Source organism: Ascaphus truei, chromosome 3 (genome assembly GCF_040206685.1).
Source record: "Ascaphus truei isolate aAscTru1 chromosome 3, aAscTru1.hap1, whole genome shotgun sequence".
Classification (NCBI taxonomy): Eukaryota; Metazoa; Chordata; class Amphibia; order Anura; family Ascaphidae; genus Ascaphus; species Ascaphus truei.
The window spans coordinates 103,324,909-103,349,270 of record NC_134485.1 but is presented as its reverse complement, the minus strand read 5'-3'; the positions used below and the strand labels follow the sequence as shown (position 1 = coordinate 103,349,270).

The following is a 24,362-nucleotide window of genomic DNA, read 5'->3' as shown; positions in this document are numbered from 1 at the left end:
GCGGAGAGCCTCGAGGTCTTTGTCATCCTCCAACTCTGTCTTTCAGACCCCAGGGGAGGGTTTGTTATGTCCGCTCCCTCTGAAGTGGTCCTGGATCCGGCGTACATCCAGCTCGAAACCCAGAGGGAATCTCTTGAACATATTCAAGCTCAATGCAGGGGATCCCTGGTGCATACAGCCGTCTGCTTTCCCACCATAGAGGCATATGGGTGTATCCAGTAAAAACCACTGGAAGGGCTCGGATGTATCCAACACAACACAGGAGAACCTAGCCATATCCATTTGTCCCACCCGGAAGCCCTGCCTGTGCTGCTTGAAGGACAAAGCACTCAAATGGGTTATCAAGCGACAAAGGGTTAACACACAGCATAGTGCATTAAAGCTATGTATAGCGAGTGAAAAGAGGGAGGGAGGGAAAGGGGTGGTGCCATTAATAAAGAGAGAATAATGCAAGCTTCAGAAAGTTAATGAATCTATTAGCACCTAATTCCAAAGCAGAACGACTTCCCTGGCTCAGACACGCTATCATCTATCTTATTACTGCTGGGTAAAAAAAAAAAGGCTGGAGGAATCTAATGGGCAAAATGTATTAAGCCCCATTTAAATGAAAATGTAATTCTGAGGCTGGCTGTCCCTGCCCCCCCTGCTCTTTGGCATAATTAACCCATTACCGCCACACAGGCTTAAAACCCAAAGTGCTGCAGGCCCTTCGGCAGTGGAGAGGTGAAGAGTAAGGCTGCGTCCATAGAGGGGGGAGCAGTGCTGTGCTGACGCTGAGGCTCGCCTGCTGAAGCCTGTGCGATTTCATGGACAAGCAGGCGAGCCAGTGTGCGTGATCGGAGGCGGGGCAGTGATGTCGCTGGGCCAATAGCCCGCGACGCACCGACGTCAACGTGACAGCGCCGACACCACGGCACTGTGACGTTGACGCTGCTTTGCTGTGATTGGATGTTTTCAGCCGACAGCGCGCTGAAAAACAGCTTTGGCTGTCGGCTGAAAAATCCAACTCCTGAGCAGGCCTGCGGACGCTCGCGTGAGCCCCGTCTCAAGACATCCTCATTGAGGATGCAGGGGCTCAGCGCTGCCTGTCCTTCCATGGACGCAGCCTCAGACCAAGCTCATTGGAAGACCCTTGTCACGGCCTGGAGGTTGACACTCATTACCAGTTTTGTCATACCGGGGGCTACATTTTCCCTTCACACAGGATGTCATGTTGACTTTAACCCCATACGGTCATTTAGTGAAAAAGGGTTTTTTATAGGGTCTGCGTCACTTGCTTCACAGCTTTCATGTATTTAGTACAATTGTTCTTTGTCTTCCAAGGTTTATGCCAAGTCACACGTGGCGCTTTTAATTGGTGCACAATAAAGTTAAAGCAGTAATACTACCTTCAGTCAGTGGAACTCAGCAACTACAATGCATCCTGATATTACTATTTATTGAGGTAACATTATCTATTGCTACAGTTTGCAGCTCAAACTGCTGGGAACATCGGCAACAAATTATCACACAGGAAATATCTTGCACTGCTGGGAGATGTGCTAAAACCTGCTATAGAAAGCAAAGGATGCTTTAAAACAATAAAATTAGCATTAAGAGTTGAATACAAAAATACTTATCTAATGCTACAGAACTGATATTATATATATTTATACAGTTAGGTTCGGAAATAATTGGACACTGAAGGTGCTGTTCCACTTAGCAACATGTATAGAATTTGCAAAGTAACAGCACTTCCGTACCTCTGCTTCCTTTCACCTTTTACATTGCTAACCTGGCAAGCTTGTCCGCCAATGTCTGTCTGGCTATAATAATACTGCAGCTCACCGAGTGGCAGCTTCTGCATCTGAAGCGCTGTGCGCATTATCCCAATGGAAAGGACGTCATGTCCTCAGTTCTTTACACTTTCCCTGTGCTATGGTATCCCTTATATGCACAAACTGTTTTATAGCCCTCATTTACCGGTTTCCCTCTATCACACCAAGCTTCCTCTGCAGTTTTGCAATGTAAGAGGGCAGCATTTCCACGAGACCAGAGAGAAAGTAAGATGGAGGTGCCAAAGGAAGGCTTGGCTTCTTACCGCTGTCTTGGCTTTGGAGAGGTCATCGATCTGAAGGTGCATATCCTCAATTTCCACTTCCATGGACTTCCGGGCTTTCACTGCGGTCGCACTGGTGAATTCAGACTCCTCCAGCTGTGCAAAAAACAAGGGGATTTGTCAATAAAACGGGAGAGATGCTGGCAACCATGAGTGCCACCAAGCAGCACTTAACCAGTGCCTGCTATATACCCACGAAAGACCAGTGACCGCATGAAAAAGACTTACCCTAGAGTGATTTATTGCCAGCCAATGCATATTTTACTTAAAAATCAAAGCACTATCAGAAAATTCAAGTGTTATGTACTATTGCACATCAAACATGTTAGCAGTGGTCGTGTGTCTTTTTATACTGTTTCACCGTGTTGTATCCCAGAACGTACTTGAAAAAAAAATTCCTATCTCAATGTATCTTTCCTGGTAAACTACGTTCTAGAATCTAGATAAACAGAATTTCAGAAGTGTTTCCTGTGCTTCAGCACAAGGGTGGGAAAGGCATTCCGGATCACTAATAGCCATCTCCCCTGCACTATGATCTCTTTGGAAATAGTAAAATATACCCAAGTATTTCATACCTCTTCCCTGTAAGCTTTAGTTTGTTACATGGACGTACTGTTTTGAGGTGAATTCCCCTGTAAAGGTGCTCTAAACCGTTTTAGATCACGAAGTAAGCCTAGGTGCAATGCTACAAAAGCTGTTTTCAAATTAAAACTCTACCACCGCACTAGCCATAGTGCCATAGCCAACTTTTTGCAACTCAAGTTTAAACGCCCTCAATGAAAGTGTAATTAAGGTAGAACGTACAGACAAGGAATGAGGGACTTCTCTCTTGCGAGCCGCATAGTACTGTATTTACTCAGTGGCGTCTCTCTATAAGAAACCTTCTGGCACTGGAAGACTCCTTGTTGGTCCATTCAATTGAATAGGCCGTGAGAAGTTTCCAGCCCTAGAAGAGCACAGCACCGCTTAGTAACTATTGGCCATAAGGTGACTGGTTATAAGACGGACATGGGCGCAATGCACTCAAGTTTGCTCTCAAGAAGAACTGCTTTGGCAGATAATAAGGCACGAGTGCCAGTACCTGGCTCCTGAGCTGTGCAATCTCACGCTTGCTGGGGGCGTTATTCTTCAAGTGGTCCAGCATGATTTGGGCATCAGCAAGCAGGGCTTTTGTCCTCTTTAGATCCTTTCGTAGGCGCTTCTCTGTTTCAAAGTCACGCTTGCCAACCTAAAAGACACCACCAGAATTTAATTGTGAGAATCCCTCAGCGGAGTCCTCTGCTTCACGGATTTATAATTCTTCTGCTATTAAGCTTCCAAAAACCTGACACTGGGCAGTTACAGTAGTGGTTGGAGAGAATACATGTATATGAGCTTCTCCCCCCTCCGGCGCCTTACCTGGTCGCTCGCAGCACTTAGCCGGCTTTCCAGATCTCTCTTCTCCCTCAAGACCTTCTGCTTATCCTCATATTCCTCTTCTAATTGCACTTCCATCTGCTTCAGCTGTTACCAGGAGAAAACAAAAGGGAAAAAATGGTTGCAATACACATTAGTTAAAAATGTAGAGGAAAAACAAAAACAAATTCAACAATCAGAGCTCCAAGAGAGTGAAGAGGCAACAGATGTGTTATTACATTGATGAAAGGCCCAATAACCAGCTGGTGAAGAGGGCAAAGGGCCCACTGACCAGCTAGTGATGGACAAGTAGACAATGCTCAACTAGTAACTCACAAAAGCAACAATGACTGTCTATGAAGGTACCTTTTTCTGGCAGGACTGCCGAATGTCCTCCACTTCCTCATCTTTGCCCTCCAGCTCCTTAGAGTTTGACTGTCTGAGCCGTTCCATCTCCATTTCTAGACGCAGTTTAGCCTGGGGACAAACAGCAAGCGGTTTAATGTCACTTCTGTGACTTCCATAGATGACACAGCCACTGCCCGTCTATGCTCCCTCTTACCTATCCTCCCAGTGGGTTCACAAGAAATCACTTCCATTGCAAACTCTTTGGGGCAGGGGCTCGTTTTCCTAATGTTTACTTTTATGTTTGGAGTGCTTATTCCCATTATGTCTCATGTTACGTTATTGCATCTATTACTGATGTAAAGCGCTATGTGGCTGAGCAAAAGTGAGAATAGACGATCAAGCAGAGCTATAGATGTGGCTATATGACTGACAGATGACAATGCCACACTTTTTCTACCTCCTAAAAAACGCTAAATCACTGTAGAGACCATGTAAACATTTGTTATTGTGGCAGCAACCAAAGTATATGTTTTAAAAAAAGAAAAATAGAGTGGGTATTGAAAAATGAGCATCAGGGATTGAAATGTTGGTATTGTGATCAGAAAATGATTATTTCACTGCTAAGAGGTAATATAGCTCGATGTTTCAGATCACACTACCTCTTCCTCTATCCTCTGCAGTAGAGCTATTTTCAGTCATTGGCCAGGCACGTAATGGTAACATCCAAATGGAAATAAGTATATCCATAAAACACCCCTCGTGGGCACTACGGTAGAATGACTGGCCCAGAGAGGAAGCTGCAAAATGCCTGTGTATACAGTAGGCCCCAGGCTACATTTCCTACAAAGAGATGAAATAAGCAATGAGCGGAGGGCTGTAAGTGCTGAGGGTACAGGAACGGAGGCCAAGTGAGTCTCCAGATGACCATTCATCTCTCTGGTCCAATCGCTGACTGTGCAATTGCTCCCTGATGTGCGGACAGCTAATGGCACTTTTACAGCTAACAACAGGAAGATATATAGGCCGTGTCCGGAGCATAGCTACGGGAGGAAGATCTGCGGTGGCTGAGGAGGAGATGAATCCTCCCACAATTCAGTGTTTCACTTGCTCTGGCTCATGGTTGACTGTACATTTGGCAGAGAGCTGTAAGGTTAAAGATGGCCCTAAAATTCCCATCAAATTCGCCATGCAATTATCCATTAGCCAGGTTAATTTGAAAGCATAAGGGCACAGGAGGAAGGCTGCCATGAGGAAAAAAAGCAAAACCATGTTGATTTACATTAACAATGAACACGAAACTTTGCTTTCATGCATGTCCTACGGATTACACGTGTGACCTTTCAGGGTCATTCAGGTCCTTCCTCCCTTATGTCTGCATGAAGAAACCCAAATGGGCAGCACATTCACTACCAATAGTCAGGAGATTTTCTGCAACCTTTGAAACAAATTGGCGCTTCCAACTTTGTGTAATGTGTAATCTGCAGTTTAATGTAGCGGTCGCCACACATTCCGTCAAACAACAACAATTTGCTGTGATGTATCACATTGACCAGTTCGGTCACACTTTTCAGGCACTCTTGGCTGTCGTACCACTCACATAATGGAAATTAGTTTTTGTTTTTAAGATTTATGATGGAAAAAAAATAACGGTAAGGAAAAAAAATACAACGTTGTGTATTTCTTTTGTTTAAATAAGGCTTTGAGTTTCCCCCAAAATTGTTTGGAAGAGACAGCTTTGTTAACCCCAAAGGGGTTAAATAATTGCATTAGGAGTTGAAATCTCCATCTGAATTCTGTCCACCGAGTTTCTCAGACTCACACCTACGCTGCTTCTAATGTAACATGTCTCAAGAGAGGTCCCCCCGAATGCTGCTGCCAAGTTGATGCTGTGTAAGGGAATTTTAAATGGAACCGACAGCCGCCTGAATTGCACAAAAAGGGGCACATCTGCAAGAGATATTGCAAACCACACGCTCAGTATTATAAATCCCATCTCTAATATCATCAGTGATCTGGATCCCAAAGAAATCTTTCTAATCAAGATTCAAGATTTACGGAATGTTTAAATATATATATACACGCACACATACATTTAAAGCTGCAAAACAAGCAATATCCTACATGTGCTTTTTTTTAACAAAGAAATCAGCTCTTAATTACATTTTTAATATATTATAATGTAACAAGCATTTTTTGTTTCTATAGCAACCATTTACAAAGTCACATCCCCTTCCTCTTCTGAGACAGGCTCTGGCACACCCCCTTTTGAGTCATGCTCTCTCTAGCAGTGCACCAATTGAATCTAGTGGCTGCCTGGTCACATTATCTTCCCCACAGAACTTTGCCTCTTTGGTCATATTCTGCTGCACTGACAGCCATTTTAGTGAACCCCGAGCCAAATCTTCGCCGATCAATCACAGGAGAACGGATCGATCGGCAACTTAGCTAATTACTTATCATTGTGTGGATTGAATTGATGCACATATAAAAGGGAAAAAAGAATAAAATAAAAATGACAGCTTGGACTGCTGATTTAATGTGAGCCTAGATCTGTAAACCTCAGATAAGTGGTTCCATACGGACTTATCTGTATCTAAAGTACATGCAATTTATCGTGCAACTTTTAATCACTGGGCTGTCCTTCTGCATAACGGTACCACGTGCTGTAGCTAGTTGCCCTTGTGACCCAGAGGTTGTACGCCTATCTCTGTACCTGCTCCAGCATCTGAATTGTTCCAGCTTGCTCATCCAGCTCTTCCTCCTGGTCTTTGACCTTGGCCTCCAAATCACGCAGCTGCTTCTTGACCTTGGATAGGGAAGCCTCATCCTTGGACTCCTGGCATGAGACGTCCTGAAGCTCCACCTCTAGCTGATCCACCTTCTGTGTGAAAACTGCCATTTCAGAGTCCTTGTCCTGGAATGGAAGAAGAAGTTGAGTAAAGCAGGGGTGCGCAAGATTTTTTTTTTTGGGGGGGAATGATGGTTGCAGAGGTCCTGCGCTCTTCCCCAAGCCATTTAAATTAAATGCTGGGGGACCACACGAGGCCTCTGCCACTTCACTTACCGTGATTCAGTCGGCTTCGGCGACGCGGCACCATGACAACACGGCGTCAAATGACGCCACATGGTCATGGTTGCCACCTTCATCTGATGGCCAACCCGTAGAAAATGAAAAAAAAAAAATTTCCCTTTCTTGGCGGCGTGATGCGCGGTGTCTCCTGGCATCCTGCTGCAACTTCCCCTCCAACCGCCGTGAACATGGCTGCGCGGCGTCATATGAAGCCGCGTTGCCATGGCAACGGGATGCCCCGTGACGTCATGACGCTATGCGCCATCGTAGCGTCATGATGTCACGTAGCGTCCCGTTACCATGGCAACGCGGCAGCAAGCCACGTTCACTGCACTTGGAGGAAGAATTTCAGAAGAATACCGTAGAATGCCGAAGACGCCGCCGCAGCACGGATATTGATGGGCTAAGCCCGTAGCCGGGAGGCAAGTACCAAAAACCCGGAATCTCCGGGTCAAACCCGGAGGGGTGGCAACCCTGCGCGGGGTCACGTGACATCACATGACCTCGCTTCAGACCATGTAAAAGGGGCCCCAGCAGGGGGGGGGGGAGAGACCCGGCATGGGGGCACAAGGCAAAAAGTTTAAGCACCCCTGGAGTAGAGGTGCCAGCAGGAAGAGGGTAGGATTGCTGGCAGAGGCCACAACATATTTTTGTTTTCAAACGTCCTTAGACACAGGCGATGTTGCAAAGTGAAGTGATTAACTCCTATGTTTTGGACAGCCTTGTAACACATTGAAAACCAATGTGCTGTAACGCCCACCTCCAAAAATAAAAGGTTCAATAAGAAGTCATTTTAACTTGAAGGTGGCACAATGTAGCTGCTTCAATCGTTTTGAGTTTCTCTAAATACAGAAACATGTAATATATTGTCAAGCTAACATAATTGGAAATCAAAATAGGTTGTTCTTCAGACATAACCCATCATAGTGCAGGTAAGAGACAAATTACAGGGAAGGGCAGGTTTTAGGATTTCAAAGACTTTTAAGCTTGGGGAAGAGATGAGAAGATTTTCTCCCACCGTGAAAATTAAAACGCGACACAGACATGTGATGTATTGTTTTTAGAACCACAAAGTGTGTTTAGAAGGTAATCAGTGTTCTTTAAAGACCCAAATTGAAACTAATAATCCGTAAAAGCCTGCCAGCACAGGACTGGAGTATGATCTATATTGGCTATAGGGGATAATGTGTGGGATATAGAACCAAGTACACCAGGAATTCTTGGTACCCTCCAATTATTGTCTTGTTTTTAAATTAGACAAAGCATTAGAACAATACTTAATAAGACACCTTATGGTTCAATAAAGAGAATGATCCACAAGGAGCCTCATAGCTTAGCAAAGCTCGTTATGTATGGTCCATAGTGCTTCATAAGGGTAAAAATAAACATGTTATGTCCTGGAGAACGCTGGCATATGAACTGTTTCTTGTGCAGGACCTGGGAAGGCAGGAATGGAAGTTACATGACTGATTCGGTTGCAGTGCTCACCTCCAGCTGCTGCCTGAGGCTGAAGACCTCTGAGGTGAGCATATCCTTCTCCCGGCTCAGCTTCTCCTTCAGTATCTTCTCCCTCTGTGCTTCATCTTGAGCCTGCGCCAACTCTGTGTCAAACCTGGCTCGGTAAAGCAAGCTCAGCTTTAGTCAATTACTTTTATAGGCAGGGTTATCTTCAGATCACAATACAAATTGTTACATGACCTATCTTTCTGGTCTTCTGCTTTACGCATCTTCCCAAATCATAATATATAGACACACTGCGCTACGTACAGAAAGCAAAGAAGCGCATGCTGCCAGTGTGTGATTGGTTATTTAATATAAAGTAACTGTATTTAGATACATCTAAAACAGGGCCTTATAGTTGAATACTGGGCAAACAAATGGAAAAGGCTGATAGATGACCTTGCAGTTAACAAGAGGTAATATCAGCTTATCCGGCAGTGCAAGTGGTATCTTCTGTGGCTGACGCGCGAGCAACACACGGAGTTCCATTGCGAAGACACTTGGTTCTCTATATGCTATTTTACTTCTGATGACATGCGTGTATAAAATCTATTGGGAATGTTGATATCAAACTTTTTATTGTACAGTATCACACTACTGGCTTTCTCTTTCTTCCCAAATCATAATATATAGGCACACTGTACTATGGGACTGGCCAGATTAGGAAATCAACTGTCTATATGTGTATATACATGGGTCAGGTTTTCAGGATATCCCAGATTCAGCACTGGTGGCTCAATCAGTCTCTGCTTCAGCACAGATGCCTCAATCAGAGGCTGAGTCGAAGATTGAGCCACCTGCGCTGAAGCTGGATATCCTGGAAACCTGACCTGTTGGGAGGGGGGGGGGGGGTTGAGGACTGGAGTTGAGCACCCCTGGGCTATATAACCAGTAAGCCACCTTCCACGCTCATACTATGTGTGAGAGATCACTAAAGATCTGTTCATGGGGATTTAAAACGGACATATTTATTACAAAGATATTAAGGTCAACCTATTTTCCCTATTATCCATAATAGTTTCTTCCCATGATACCAGTTAGTTAGGCTGTATCGTTGGCAGAGGCTCGGAAAAGTGACTAATAACACTGGGGCGACATATAACCTTTGTCTGTACCACATAATGTCTCACCCATAGGTAGCACTGTGGGACAGATCTGCACTACGGACGGTCCCATTACTCACCTCCTCTGCTTCTTCTCAAGGTCATGGTTGCGTCCCTGATGTCCCTCTAGGTGCAGCTTGGTATCTTGCAGTTCGGACGTGAGCCGCTGGCATTTCTTCTTCAGTTGCTGCAGTGCTCTCTGTGTCTCTTCATTATCTGCCTGCAGATCTGCCAGCTAAAGGTGGCCCGGGAGTACCAAGTGGTTAGAGGGCTGAAAACAGGACAGTGTATGTCTGTGTATGAGCCTGTCCTGTTGCTAGCTGTGTTGCTCTTGTTTGATGTACAAATGGTGGGAACGCCAAGACAGTATGTCTGTGTTTGAACGACGGTGTAATGGCTGGGCACAGACATCAGTGTCTGTGCACAGTACTTGCACTTCAGCCTGAATCTGCGTCTGTACTGTGTGTAAATACAGGGACCACATACAGTGATTAAATAGAGACTTGCAAATCCAACTTCCGCCACCCACAATAATGCCAAATTAAAAGCACCTTTGGTGTTTTTTTGGGGGGGGGCGGCAGCAGAAGTTGGTTCTGCAGCTCTGTATTTAGACACTGTACGTGGTTTAGTCTTTTATGTCCTGACGAAGGTGTGCATATATCACTGAAACGTTGACTTCAGTAAAATAATTTTATTCTAAAAACAGTATTCAGTCAGGATTGTGTTATCCTTCAAAGTTTCTACGAGGATGTGAGCAGTTTGCATCACTTTCATGACAAGGAAGCCATGGAGCATTCACTGTGAGTAAGGCCTGGTCCCCGCATGCTACTGCAGCGCCCGCTGTGGCGAACGCTGCAGGGACGAGAGCCCTCCCCTCAATGGCGGATGGGCCCGCTGCGAGGGGGGGCCGCAGAGCAGCAGCGAGAGTTGCTCCTGCTCTCAATAGAATTGAGAGCAGGACTCGCGACGGAGTGCTAGGCCACGCCCCCGGCGGGTCAGCCAATGAGGGCGAACCTGCCGGGTGACGTCACGGCCGCACCCCCGTCACTCCCCCGCTACGCCCCCCCCCGGTCTCTCTTCCTGCAGTTCACTGCAGACCGGGGAATCGGCTGCACGTGCCGCCATCCTCGCGGGCGCGCGTGCAGCGGACGCACTAGGGCCTTAGGCGTGCAATATTGACACCATCACCACTTTAATAGAGGGACCATCAACAATGTCTGTATCAGTGCACAAGCTTGCTCTTGCTGTGCTGTACATGTGTTGTGTGTTTCCACAAGATATGGCAGATGTTATAGCAGAAACAATGTAGTGGCACAAGACCAAATGGTAATTTTAAGCCTGTAACCACGCCAAGGTATACCCTTTATACAGGTCCCAACACTACCTGCAAACACTACCTTAACCTCTCTAATGGAGGGAGAAATGTCTTAGGCTGAGGCCCCAGTACCTGCGCTGCACGCGCGCCCGCGAGACTGGCGGCGCGTGCAGCCGATTCCCCGGTCTGCAGGGAGCTGCAGACCAAAAGACCGGGGGGGGGGGGCGTGGCAAGGGAGTGACGGGGCGCGGCCATGACGGCACCCGGCAGGTTCGCCCTCAATGGCTGAACCGCCGGGGGGCCTGGCTTAGCGCTCCGTAGCGAGTCCTGCTCTCAATTCTATTGAGAGCAGGAGCAACTCGCGCCACAGCGCTGTGGCCCCCCCTCGCAGCGGGCCCGGCGCCATTGAGGGGAGGGCTCTCGTCAGCGGGGTCCAGCCTAGGCTGGTCATTCATAGGTGCATAACAAGATCTGCTATTTAAAAGCAGGGTAGGAGCTGTAAAAAAGGCTGTAGCGTTTTGTGGTTACAGGCGAAAAAATATTTTGGTCAAAGGATTTGACTAAATAACCCTTAATTATGAGAAAACAGATAAGTATTTTACTATATAATTAGTCATATTGGAAGAAGCATTGAGGCTTTTTGTCTTTTGTGTATATATTGGGTCATAATCCCTGTAGTACTACTTTTGATACAAATATGTGTGGTGGGTTTGGGTTGTGAGCTTGCAGGGGTTGTGTGTGTGTGTGTGTGTTGGTAATTAAGTGTAGATATGTGGCAGTAAATAAGCCTCGAGCTACCACTGCCTGTACAGTACCTCCTGTAACTATAAACGCATTACAGGGTAGTGTAAATGTTGCATGTATAGACATTGCAATGCTTTGCCAGCCTTAAGGCAGTAACAGGGTTATGAAGAAGGTCGGGACTTGCCTTACGGTCCAGCTGCCTCTTGCCCTGCTGTTCCACCTCCAGTTTATCCTCAAACTCCTGCTGCATGCGCTTCTTGGTGAAATCGATCTCTCGTACAGAGCGTTCGTACTTCAGGCGCCATTCTCCACCTGCGGCGAGAGAAGGAACAGAAACCACGGGGAGGAGAGAGAGAGGGAGGCAGAAGAAGGCGGTGATGAGACGAGCTTCTAAATACCTCAAAGGCATTACTCAAGTGACGGAAGGAAGCATGTAACATAAATGTAAAAATAAAATACAAATCAAAAACAAAATGCACACAGAGCGCACCACGGATTAGTTATAAAATAATATTGAATACAATAAATATAGTCCAACAGACCACAGAACAGTGTCAATAAATAATATATACTATCTTAATAAATGACCATAAATAAACAAAGTAACAAAAACTAAAATAAAACACAGTTTTAGTTTTTGTTACTTTGGTTATTTATGGTCTTTTATTAAGAATGTATATATTATTTAGTGACAATGTTTTGTGGTCCATTGGACTATATTTATTGTATTCAATATTATTTTATAACTAATCCGTGGTGCGCTCTGTGTGCATTTTGTTTTTGTCTTTTGGGGAGTTCCCATGAATTAGGGGGCGATTTGAGGAGTGGCCCCTGACGTGTGGCTGCAAACGGATTACATCTACTACATTGATTGACAGCACGAGCGCAGAAACCTAATCCACTTGTTTTCTATAAAATTAAAATCATGCTCTAAAGTTGGAGGGTGGCAGTAATAGTGAGAATGCAAGAAACAACTGGTTTACTAAAAGGAGTGTGGATGAAGGAAGCAGCCTACCAGGAGAGGTGGCAGAGGTAAAGACATGATAGAGACAGGCATACTAGAGAGCGATAGGCATGCTAGAGACAGACACAGTTGAAACCCTTGAATATGGGAGAAAAATTGATAACGACTGTCCAAGGTTTTAAAGCAAATAGCAGAAAATATGAAGGTTGAATGGGGTTAAGTGGTCCTTATTTGCATCCAATTCCAGTTTCTCAGTACAGGTACCGGACTAAAACCAAATGGTTAATAAACTGACAATATCTGGAAATATTAGTATGAGGTCTTTGCATTCAGTTTAACAAATTCCAAGGTCTCAAATGCTTCTTACCCCATCATTCCCTAATACATGGCTTTCCAATTGTTATTAAAAACAATATTAACCTGAGTGATCACAATTTTTTTTTTCTCATCAGCACATTAATGAGACATCCACTTATCGTAGAAAGTATAGCGAAGAGGACGAACGCAATGAAAACAAAGGCTAAAAGGGCAATGCTGGTATTGGAACTGCTGCTAATGAAGACAAGAGGCAGCAAATCCATGTACATTCCCCTGCTTTATTCACATCTGTATACATGTGCAATGTCTTGTAGACCTTAAGGATTTCGTCCCATATTTACCCAGCAGTGTTATTCCAGAAGAGATCTAATGCTCTAAGACACCTTATGGGCCTATCCACTTCAATAATCACTAAAGTGTCTTCCAGCGCGGCAAGGTCTTATGGAATAGCACTGCTTAGTAAATATGCAGGAGTTGGGTGACTGTTAAAAACTCTGCAGGCAGAGGTCAATCAACAAAATCGTAACCAGGGTTGACGTGCAACTGTTACTAATTTCTTTCATTCTCACACTTCATCTTTCACTATGTGATAAGATAATCTCCCTCTATATTACAATTTAGCAGACACACAGAATGCGCTGTTTAGAAGATGGAGCATCTTTGCTCCATCTTTCAAAATGATTGTGTTCCTTGCTTATTACACGAAGGTGTAGGTGCAAATTACACAGGGCAGCGAATAGTGGATCCTTCCCTTCAAAGCTCTCCACTCATCTGCTCCTTCCTACACATCAGCTTTGATCTCTCACTATCGCCCTGCTCATGTCCTACACTCTACCAATAACGGTCTCCATTACGCCCCTTTCACCTCTACTGCTCGCTCTCACCTTAAATCTTTTTCCTTCACTGCCCCTTATCCGTGCAACTCCCTCACACTCACTATACGTTAAGCACCTTCCCTCCCCACCTTTAAGACAAACCTTCACTCACCTCTTAAATTAGGTGCTTCAATAGCCTGGACTCATGGCTACTGTCTCACACCCAAACTCGCTCCTACCAACCATTGTGGCCAAGCACTGCCATCTATTGCACTTATTCCCTCACCTGCTGTCTCTGTAAGTCTCCTAACATACCACTTAAGACTGTAAGCTCTCCGGGGCAGGGATTTCCTTTCCTATTGTCTATCTTGTTTGTTAAACTCGTTGTATACTAATTCCCTGTACAGTATGGTCCTCTTGTAAAAGGGCCAAGTACAGCTATGGGCGCTATATAAATCAAGATATACAGTACATACACAGTGTTGGTGCAGAAGTGATCACAACAATGAGGCTGACAAACATACCAGAGTCATCATCATCCATCTCTCCGTTCAGCTCCGTTGCTCGGATCAGCCTGGCTTCCATCACCTCCACTTCCATGCATTCCATCTGCTTCTTCAGAGCATCGTACTTGGCCTGGGAATGAAGAACTCGTTGTCAGAATGCACAAGGAGGAGAACAAGACTCTGCCATAATCACATACTGTACACTGAAGCCCTCCAGCTAAACCATATTTAATTTGATTTATAGCACTGCTCAAGGGCTTTCATATGCTGCTAATGTAATATGCAACTAAAGAACACTTGAAAAATAAGAAAAATGCAGTCAGTGAATACAATGCAACATAGATTGAAAACACACACACCGTAATCTGCCACAGTGATATGAAAATTGAGATCAGTGAAACAGGCTAAAAAAAGGTAAATCCTTCAGTGCAATGACTTACTTTTTCCTTCTAACAAGCTGCATTGGGTTTCACATTGCTGTATTAACAGCCTCTAAGAACATTGGTAAGGCTGGGTTACCCCAATGTAACCTCAATCTAAACGAGCCATTGATGATGGGGTTAGCGGTATGTGTAAGGTTCAAGTATAATGCAGACAAGAGGCTCAACATACTGTAGAATTAAAACAAACTAATGGCAGTGGCATGTATAATAGACTGCAGGAGACTAACGGCTTGAGAAGGGTCCCCTGTGTAAGGGCCAAAATGTTGGCTGTATTTGAACTTCAAGATACTGTCCTGCTTGACACTTACATTCGTGTGTTGGTCTTATTCCGACTTATGGTTTGGGTGGTGTGTGTGTGTGTGTGTGTGTGTGTGAATGTATATAATATATATATATATATATATATATATATATATATATATATATATATATATATATATATATATATATATATATATATGCAAATATAGCTGTATGCTCATCTGCATGTCTTAGGCAGGCCTGCAACCCCGCCTTTCCCCATTATCACCCAGCATACAGCACTTCCACTGCAGCAAGGGATTCTGGGAAATGACATGCAAATGAGCACACAGTGTCACCTTTTGCTTCAAAACCTTTAACATGGTTCCCTATAGGCTTAAGCTTGCTGCATGGTCACAGCTTTGAGCACAGCCAGGGTGTGGAAGTGCTGTATGCTGGGTGATAATGGGGAAAGGCAGGGTTGCAGACCTGCCTAAGACATGCAGATGAGCATACAGCTATATTTGCATATTTGCTTTCCTGTGGAGGGTTTTTGTCACTTTTTTTACTCACCATAACTTAACTCAGTATTATGGTTTAGCCTATCCCATAGCCTCTCTTGCATTCCCAGTAAAATCAACCCCACACTGATGAGACCCATCAAGGTCGAAACAGCTGTCTGTGGGTGGTTTTCTGGGTATGCACCTTAACCCTGGCTGTGCTCAAAGCTGTGACCATGCAGCAAGCTTAAGCCTATAGGGAACCATGTTAAAAATGGTTATTGAGGCAAAAGGTGACACTGTGTGCTCATTTGCATGTCATTTCCCAGAATCCCTTGCTGCAGTGGAAGTGCTGTATGCTGGGTGATAATGGGGAAAGGCGGGGTTGCAGACCTGCCTAGGACATGCAGATGAGCATACAGCTATATTTGCATATTTGCTTTCCTGTGGAGGGTTTTTGTCACTTTTTTTACTCACCATAACTTAACTATATATATATATATATATAATTTATTTTTTCCCCGAACTTTCTATAATGCGCTACTCACCAAGGAAACTTAGAGGCTCAGTACTAGAGCGCATGTAGGAACTAAAGGAGGACACCCATCCCAGACCTACAACCGGGACCTACCGAAAACGTATAGGGAATGATGACGAAGACCAACAGAGGGCAGAAAACACGAACGGGAGCAGGAAAGACGGCTGCCTGGGTCTTTGCCATGCTTTGTTTAAAAAGGAAGGTTCTTCATTCCTTTCTGAATTGATACAAAGCTTCCTGATTTCTTAAAGCTGCAGAGAGTTTATTCCACAGTCTTGGGGCCATCCTTAAAAAAGCTCTCCATCCAGCTGTATTGAACTTAAACCGAGGCTCAATCAGTTATGGGGCATGGCAGATCTAAGGGCCGATTGGGGGTGTTACAGATCAGACAGTTCTGAAGGTACTGCTGCGGCCAAGTTTATTCGAGCATTTGCCCGTTCTTGGCCGCAGCAGTAGCCTGGCGCGCGCCCGAGTGTGACGGGCGCGCCGAAGCAGCGGAAGCAGATGAGCATACAGCTATATTTGCATATTTGCTTTCCTGTGGAGGGTTTTTGTCACTTTTTTTACTCACCATAACTTAACTATATATATATATATATATATATAATTTATTTTTTCCCCGAACTTTCTATAATGCGCTACTCACCAAGGAAACTTAGAGGCTCAGTACTAGAGCGCATGTAGGAACTAAAGGAGGACACCCATCCCAGACCTACAACCGGGACCTACCGAAAACGTATAGGGAATGATGACGAAGACCAACAGAGGGCAGAAAACACGAACGGGAGCAGGAAAGACGGCTGCCTGGGTCTTTGCCATGCTTTGTTTAAAAAGGAAGGTTCTTCATTCCTTTCTGAATTGATACAAAGCTTCCTGATTTCTTAAAGCTGCAGAGAGTTTATTCCACAGTCTTGGGGCCATCCTTAAAAAAGCTCTCCATCCAGCTGTATTGAACTTAAACCGAGGCTCATTCAGTTATGGGGCATGGCAGATCTAAGGGCCGATTGGGGGTGTTACAGATCAGACAGTTCTGAAGGTACTGCTGCGGCCAAGTTTATTCGAGCATTTGCCCGTTCTTGGCCGCAGCAGTAGCCTGGCGCGCGCCCGAGTGTGACGGGCGCGCCGAAGCAGCGGAAGAGCGCCCTCCGATCGGGGCGCTCTCCCTACCGCTGCCGGGTCCGCCGGGTCCCCCGGAACCCCCTGCCGCTGTAACGCGATCGCGGGACACCAGGGCTCCCTCGGGGAGCCCTGGACGCGCGTGCAGGGGGCGCACGCTCCCGAAGACGCGTGACCGCGCGCACGCCGAGGGGCGGCCTCTAGCAAGCCGGGAAATCTCCCGGCTTGTGGAACCGGCCACACTTTAATAAAGTGTGTCGGTAGTGTAAGGCGGGGCGACACCATGGATAGCCTTAAAGGCAGGGTCAAGATTTTAAAATTAACACTTTGCTCTACCAGGAGCCAGTAGAGATCTTCTAATACTGGCGAGATGTGATCTCTACTTGCCTTGCCTGCTATAAGATGCCTGTGACCTTTTGTACCAACTGATATATTTTTGGCGACCCATCGGCAGAGAATCTGCGAAATCTAGTCGGGAGAGGATCAAGACCTGTGTGGAACTATCTGTAGGTAGGTTTTCGAGAGAAACGCCTTCTTCCCAACTACGGTCCCTAAGAAAGACCTGGGGTCCGATTTAAGTCTGGTCAGCAAAGAGTGTGATTAACTGTGTCGAACGTCGCGCTCAGGTCAAGAATAAGAGCTGCAGCTCCCCCCTTGTCTATGGTGTTAAGCAGGAAGTGACGCCCATCGGAAGTCAGGATTCTCAAGTCTCAGTGCTGGATCCAGATTAAATCAGGTTATGTTCTAAGGCTAGTGTTTCAATAATTTTAGCTACAAATTGAATATGAGAAACGAGTTGGTAGTTATGTGTTTTCAGTGGATTGAGGCAGGGTTTCTTTAATAGAGGTGAGATAAATGCTTCCTTTGCTTTTCAATTTTGAGAATGTTAGGGGCCAGTTCTATCACCGCTTCCTTTATTAGCCAGACTGGACACGGGTCCTCTGGACAGCTAGATGGTTTGATCCCTCTGATCGTGAGAAGGAGCTCGTCCATAGTGATAGATTGGAAGCTACTCCACCGAGTTTTAGTTGCTTTGACTGGGAAAATAGCAGGTTTGTGAGTTGACAGTTGTTCGACTGAAATAGGATTCTGAATTTTAGGGACTTTAGAGGATAAAGCCTGTTGAAATGTATGTGGTGGAATTTCTACAGGTCTTGAGGTTTTGTTTACACAAGCCGGGTCAAGCAAAGTGTCGACGACTTTGAATAGTTCCCGTGAATTGCAACAAATTTTTAATCCGTGAGGTCAAATAATGATTTTTGGCTTCTATAACGTCTTTGAAATAATTTTTCACCACAAGTCTAAGGACCGCATTTATCTTTAGCCCATCGCTTTTCTGCCGAACGCAGGGCAGATCTCTGGGTTGTTAACCCTTGAGAAAACCACGGGTTGCCTTTGCGTGGTTTGTGGGATAACATTTTTTTTCAGAGCAATAATATTAAGAGCAGCACTATCTGCGATACTGAATGGCAACGCGAGAGAGGAAGTATTGGGGACAGAGGGAGGAATTTAAGATTTTCTAAACTATTTAGCATATCCTTTTTCACTCTGTCTAACAATTTTATGGGTGAAGGAGGTTTTGGAGGTATTATCTGGCCAGTGCAGAACAAATTCAATGAGGGCATGATCTGACCAATCCATGGCCATTCCAGGCATTAGACATCCTTCAGAATAGAAGATATACCGGAGGTAAATACTTGGTTCACAGTCTTTTGGACCCAAGAGTAGCAAATCAAAATGTCTATACTTTAGTGCTTCTAGAAAGGTTTTGCCCAGAGTGTCTATTTTCTTTAACCAGAGATTGAAATCTCCTGCAATAAGGATGTTGTAATTGTCGAACGATATCAACGTTAACCAATCCAGGAATTCTTTAATAAATGCCTTATTATTCCCTGGAGGGTGGTACATCACTAATATGATGGCTCAAGTTTTAGCGTTGATAATCCATTTTGCGCAGACGAGTTCATAGTTAGTGGCTTTAAAGGTAGAGCCTTTGGTACAAAAATGGCAATTTAGGTGAGATTTGTTGATGAGAGCAACTCCTCCTCCTATTTTGGCACTAGCCCTGGGGGTTTGGATGACGAAGTATTCTTGAGGAATGGCCTCATTGAGGGTACAAAATTTGCTTTCCTTTAGCCAAATTTCTGTTAAAAAAATCAGAAATCTGCCTTATGCTCAGATAGGAATTAACACATTTCCATTGTATGTTTGAGTACAGAACAGGCATTCAGTAAAGTACAGGAGATTTCACCAGAGGTGCTCAACACGATAGGGGGACACAGAGCAGGAATAGTACCAAGAGGAGATGGTGGCCTAGAGCCTACCCTGGTTGTGTTCGATATTGAGGTTGGGTTAACCTTCCTATCCAATACATTATTTATATTATGGTCAACTGGTAGACTGACAGGTAAGATCTCTGCTCTTTCTTTCAATGCACAGAAAGTGGGTATTGGAGCGAGGAGAGAAGGACCAGATTCTGCTTCAGACCCATTCACACTCTGGAGAGGTACAGGGTTGCTTTGACAAAGTAAATTCCTCTTGTGTGTTGGATGAAACTTTCATTCCTTCTACCTTAGGCCTGGGTCCCGCTGCTTCCGATGGCGCGCGCGGCCGCGTCACTCACCGGACAGGAGTTTCTCCCGAGCCGGCCCCAGTCCCTCCTCCCTGCAGGGCTCGCTACACGCTGTGACGCGTCAGCCGCCAGGGGATGCAAGAGAATTGTAATCCCGAGCGGCGACGCGTCACGTGGTGTGGCTGTGAGCCAATGAGGAGAGGAGGAAGGGAGGCTTCGGGGAGAGGGGAGGAGAGCAGCAATTTGTCTTCTGACTGCAGCACAGCGTGATTGAGTTAGTGGAGATGCCGGGGGGCGCGGATGTGAGGGCTGTGTGTACATTATGAGGATATCACGGCTTTTAAAACGGTTATGTTAGATTTTGCTACAATTTGTGAAGGAATTTGTAAAGGACACCACACAATTCCCCCCCCCCCCACCTCTTTCCACTCCTCACCCTCCCCTTGCACATCATGCTATGTGCGGAGAGGGGTAGGCAGCTGGTAACACACAGACTCTCTCCTCAGGGAGGCTTCGGGAGCAGGGAGGCTTTGGGGAGCAGGGAGGCGGGGGAGGGAACCCCCTGACACACAGTGTGATGGCCCCGCCCCCCGACATCATTGCCGCGCCCCCCGACCCGTTTTGGCCACGCCCCCCCCACTCCAACTCCCGCTCCCTCCAGACCGCAGGTAGTGGTCAATTGCCTATCAGCGCGCCGCCTGTCTGCAATGCGGGCGCGCTGACTGACGGAGCGGGGCCTTAGCCTTAGGCCGGACGTCAATAATATTGGGCTTGTGCCTTGAATTTGAAGGAGGAACCTTCACTAGACCTTCAATGCTTGAGAGTCAGTTAATGTATTGAGTGCACTATTGACTACCAAGTTCTTAATTATGGAGTCTCCACAAAGAGCAGTATTGGTTGAGTGTATTGGGACAGTCCTATCTGAGGACAGATGTTTAAGAGGTGGTTGGGCTGTAATTGCGCGTGCCAGGGTACTCAATTTCTGTGGAAAAAGTGGAGGCAGAGTAATTTGCTCAGAGAAGTATGTACTAGAAACGTGTGTCTTGGCATCTACTAGGGGAAGACTGTACTCAGTGTGAGTACAGCCTATGATATGAGTTTTATTTAAATTGAGCTTTGCATTTGCTTCAATCATTACAGAGGCAGCACATTACAGACGGACCAGGTGATTAAATTAGGGATTTGTGGGGTGACTACCAGGTAATGAGGAATCATGTAAAATCATCTGAGTGGTTACAGGTGTCATAACGAGATTGGGGTATGAAACCTCTTATAAACACATATCGTTTGCAGGGGACAATTCCCTTCTAGCGTGAGAGATTAGGACTTCATGTGGCAGTGGACCGACCCTTGGCGAACAGGTTGGATTTGTAGTGAGGGCTTGAGAGAGAATAAACCTGTATTTTTCAAGCACTGCTAAAAATTTGGGTGAGGTCTCCATACTGAGGACTGGAGGTTAAACGTTCTCGTGAAGTGAGAAGCGTGGTCTAGTCAGGAAGAGCACTTAGCGCGGCCGTGCAAGCCACGTGTTGTATTGTGAGCAGGGAAGAGACCACAATGAACCACTCAAATAATAATAATAAGTCTGAGATGAGAGAGAGGGCGGATCACAAACAATTATGTAAAGTATCTCTCCTTGTGTTGTATAGGGTACTCAACTAAATGGGGCTCTCCCTCAATTGTGTATTACTAACTATTCTTTTCTGACAACAATTCCCAATTTGGAGTCAACCTCACACACACAATTTAACCTGCCTCACTCACTTCATTGACAATTATTTTCTAAAATTGCAATAAACTCGAAGATAATCCCTAAATTTCCCCTCCTTTCTATCTTTTTAGACTTTTCACAGCATATAAATGTTACATACTGTAGGTAGTTTGTGTTTCTATAGCAACACACACCCACACATAATATATATACTATATAATATATATATATACACACACACAGACAGATAGATACACAGATAGATAGATAGATAGATATTTTAAGGAGCCGATTGTAGCTTTGACATGCTGCCAGTTATAACATATTCACAAACTGAAAGAGAGTTGATGGAGGTGAATTTGTAAGGATTTTGTTGCCCGTCATTCAATACTTCAGGGACCACCAGCAGTCCACAGTTTGAGAGCCTTTACTCCATACAAGTTATTTTTGGACATGCAAAACGCCCTCACAATTCCCATCTCTGAACTCTACCAGCCCTTACATCTTCTTGTCTAAAGGATCATGCCCCGATAAGCTTCTCTTAAAAGTGCAAGAGGGCTGCAACAAAGCAGGCAAAAAGCAGTCAGCAAGTTAGTCTTTTGGCAGCTGTTAGATCAGCTGCTCAGAGATGAGATGGGGCTGACATGCCTGGGAGCGCAAGCATCCGCTGCACAACCTGCCTTTGATGCAAGGGAGGAAGACGGGAAGATGTTTTACCTGCAGATCCTTCATGTCTTTCTCTACCCGTAGTCTATCGGCGGTCTCAGTTTCCAGAAGCTGGGAGGCAGATTCTCCCGTGTTCCTCTCGTCTGTGAGCTCCGAATTCAGCTCTGTGATCTAGTGGTACAGAAAAAGGCAGCGTGGTCAGGACAGAGCAAATTTAAAGGTGCATTTACAAAACTGCTCTGGGATTCTCTCTTGGGAGCTGTCCCCACTTTTTAAACAGGTTAGTCATTTCTTTTTTTCACATTAAGTGTCTGCACTTTAAACAGTTTCTATTCGAGACATGTTTATAGCTACTGCCGAGCCTGTCCTGACAAATCCTGCTTCTCTGTCCTCTTCTCACACTTCAGGTTGTTCTGTACGCAGAGAAACTAAACATATGGCATTTAAGTGTATGCGAATTTCGCATAGTGGTGGTCGGGAGGCACACAACCAACATGACGAAAAAGTGTCCTTAGGACACCCAGGTGCAAGGTCAAAGAACGTGGCACATGGCAGAAAACAAAGGGTGTAACCGACTAGTGCATAGAAAAATGTGACGATAATTCAACAAAATACAACGTTCAATGTTGAACGTTACAATCACCAGGGGACCTCTCTCAGGAGTTGCAGAGCAATGTCCCAACGGGGAACGCACCACTGCTCCCCAGGTTAACACATTCAACTTCGTATTTGCCTGTGCTGCTCATTTACAGCGTTTGCCTTAGGCTGGTTGTCTGCAGTTTAGGTGATTACAAGGGAGAGGAGAAAACTATCATGCTGGTTGCCAACTGAAGTCACAAAAATTGTAAACATTTTTTATATAATCACTTTAGTGTGTTTACTAAAATGACCAAATATTCAACTACTGAAGTAAAAATACACAGAGAAAGAGAAAAATGGAGACGGAAAAGGAGGGGGGGGGGAGGAAAAGAGTTAAATAAAGGAAGAAGGAAAAGGTGGGAAAATAAAAAGTTAAACAAGAGAAAAGAAAAATTGAGTGGGTGAGATAAAGGTCAAGTGGGAATACAAGTGACAAGTAACCACAGTGAAATAGAAGATGTTCAAGTGTGAGGAAAGTGACCCAAAGTCCAGGCATGACACTGGAGATCGGCATTGCAATGTTACCCTGCTCTCCAACCGGTCGTTGTTCAGTCTGATTTCATTCCTCTCCTTCTCCACCTTGTCCACTCTGCTTTTCAGCTGTTGAATTTCCTCCTGCAGCAGGATGGAAATTGTTGCATATCAATGTCCCAACGTCTGCCGACTTCGCACCCAACTCATTAAAGTGAATACATGGATAAGTAGTGAGACCTGGTCACTTGTTTACTCTAACAGCCACAGCCCTGTCGAAGTACAAACCATTGAAGACATCCATCAATATATATGTCCCACAAGTTGAGATGATGAAGTTCCACCTGTATATAGCTAAAGTACTGGATAAAACAAGTATAAATAAGTGAATAATCTTAAGAGTGTGATTTCATGACAGTCAGGGACGTTGACATATAAATCACTAAATATTACTAGATAAGGGACTGAGCGGGGAGGTACAATGACGTGTGATTTCTGATGAAATGGGGTACTGTAATATATACCGGCACCGGGTATCTTCACCCGCATGCGTCCTACGCTTCTCTCACCCTTAGGCATGTTCTATAGTGCCGGGCGCGCGAGCGGAATTTTAGTTGGCTGACATGAGTCAGCCCTTCTACACAAGGGCCGCTCGCGCGCACGGCAGGGAGGGGAGCCGAGGAGCCGACAGACCGCGGCGAAGATGAAGAGAATCATCTTTTCGCGCCGCTGCCTGCGCTCAAATGTATGTATGTGTGTGTATGTATGCGTGTGTGTGTGTGTGTGTGTGTGTGTGTGTGTGTGTGTGTGTGTGTGTGTGTGTGTGTCAAGGATTGCAAAACAAAAAAAAAAATATATGAAACTTTTTCTTTTCTTTAAAAAATCTTATTTAGGACTTACTTTCACTCACACAACCCATGCACACACATATACTCACACATATATACTCACACATATATACTCACACACACATACATACACACACACACACACACACACATATACATAACCTGCAGCTCCCGGCTCTATAGACAGGAAAAGCATGCGGCACGTGCACCCGCGTTCGCATAGGAACGCGTGGCCGCATGCTGTATATAACAGCCCTTATACTGATTATTGGATCTCATATTTCAATAGAAGTGTCTACTTATCAATAAAAGTGCACATTAGTTTGCAGTCCTGCTGTGAAGCCCAGTAGACAATCACTGACTCCTACAGACTTGTCTGACACAGGAACGTTGTTTGGAATAAACACAGCTGTCTTATGTCTGTGCTAATGCTCCTTTAAGA

The 24,362-nt window shown here is 45.2% G+C and overlaps 1 protein-coding gene across 19 annotated transcripts in view; it reads right to left on the bottom strand.

Annotated features, from left to right (window-relative positions):
• MYO18A (myosin XVIIIA) overlaps nt 1-24,362 on the bottom strand; it is a 207,796-nt gene that overhangs the window by 53,543 nt on the left and 129,891 nt on the right. For all 19 annotated transcript variants that reach the window (XM_075594641.1, XM_075594644.1, XM_075594629.1 and 16 more), the window contains 11 exons: nt 23,127-23,216; nt 22,014-22,133; nt 14,195-14,306; nt 11,758-11,885; nt 9,595-9,749; nt 8,400-8,523; nt 6,555-6,755; nt 3,860-3,970; nt 3,497-3,601; nt 3,180-3,326; nt 2,081-2,194 (listed from right to left, as the gene is read on the bottom strand). In XM_075594641.1, the coding sequence (XP_075450756.1) occupies nt 2,081-2,194; nt 3,180-3,326; nt 3,497-3,601; nt 3,860-3,970; nt 6,555-6,755; nt 8,400-8,523; nt 9,595-9,749; nt 11,758-11,885; nt 14,195-14,306; nt 22,014-22,133; nt 23,127-23,216 (1,407 nt within the window). The remainder of the gene's footprint in view (nt 1-2,080; nt 2,195-3,179; nt 3,327-3,496; nt 3,602-3,859; nt 3,971-6,554; nt 6,756-8,399; nt 8,524-9,594; nt 9,750-11,757; nt 11,886-14,194; nt 14,307-22,013; nt 22,134-23,126; nt 23,217-24,362) is intronic.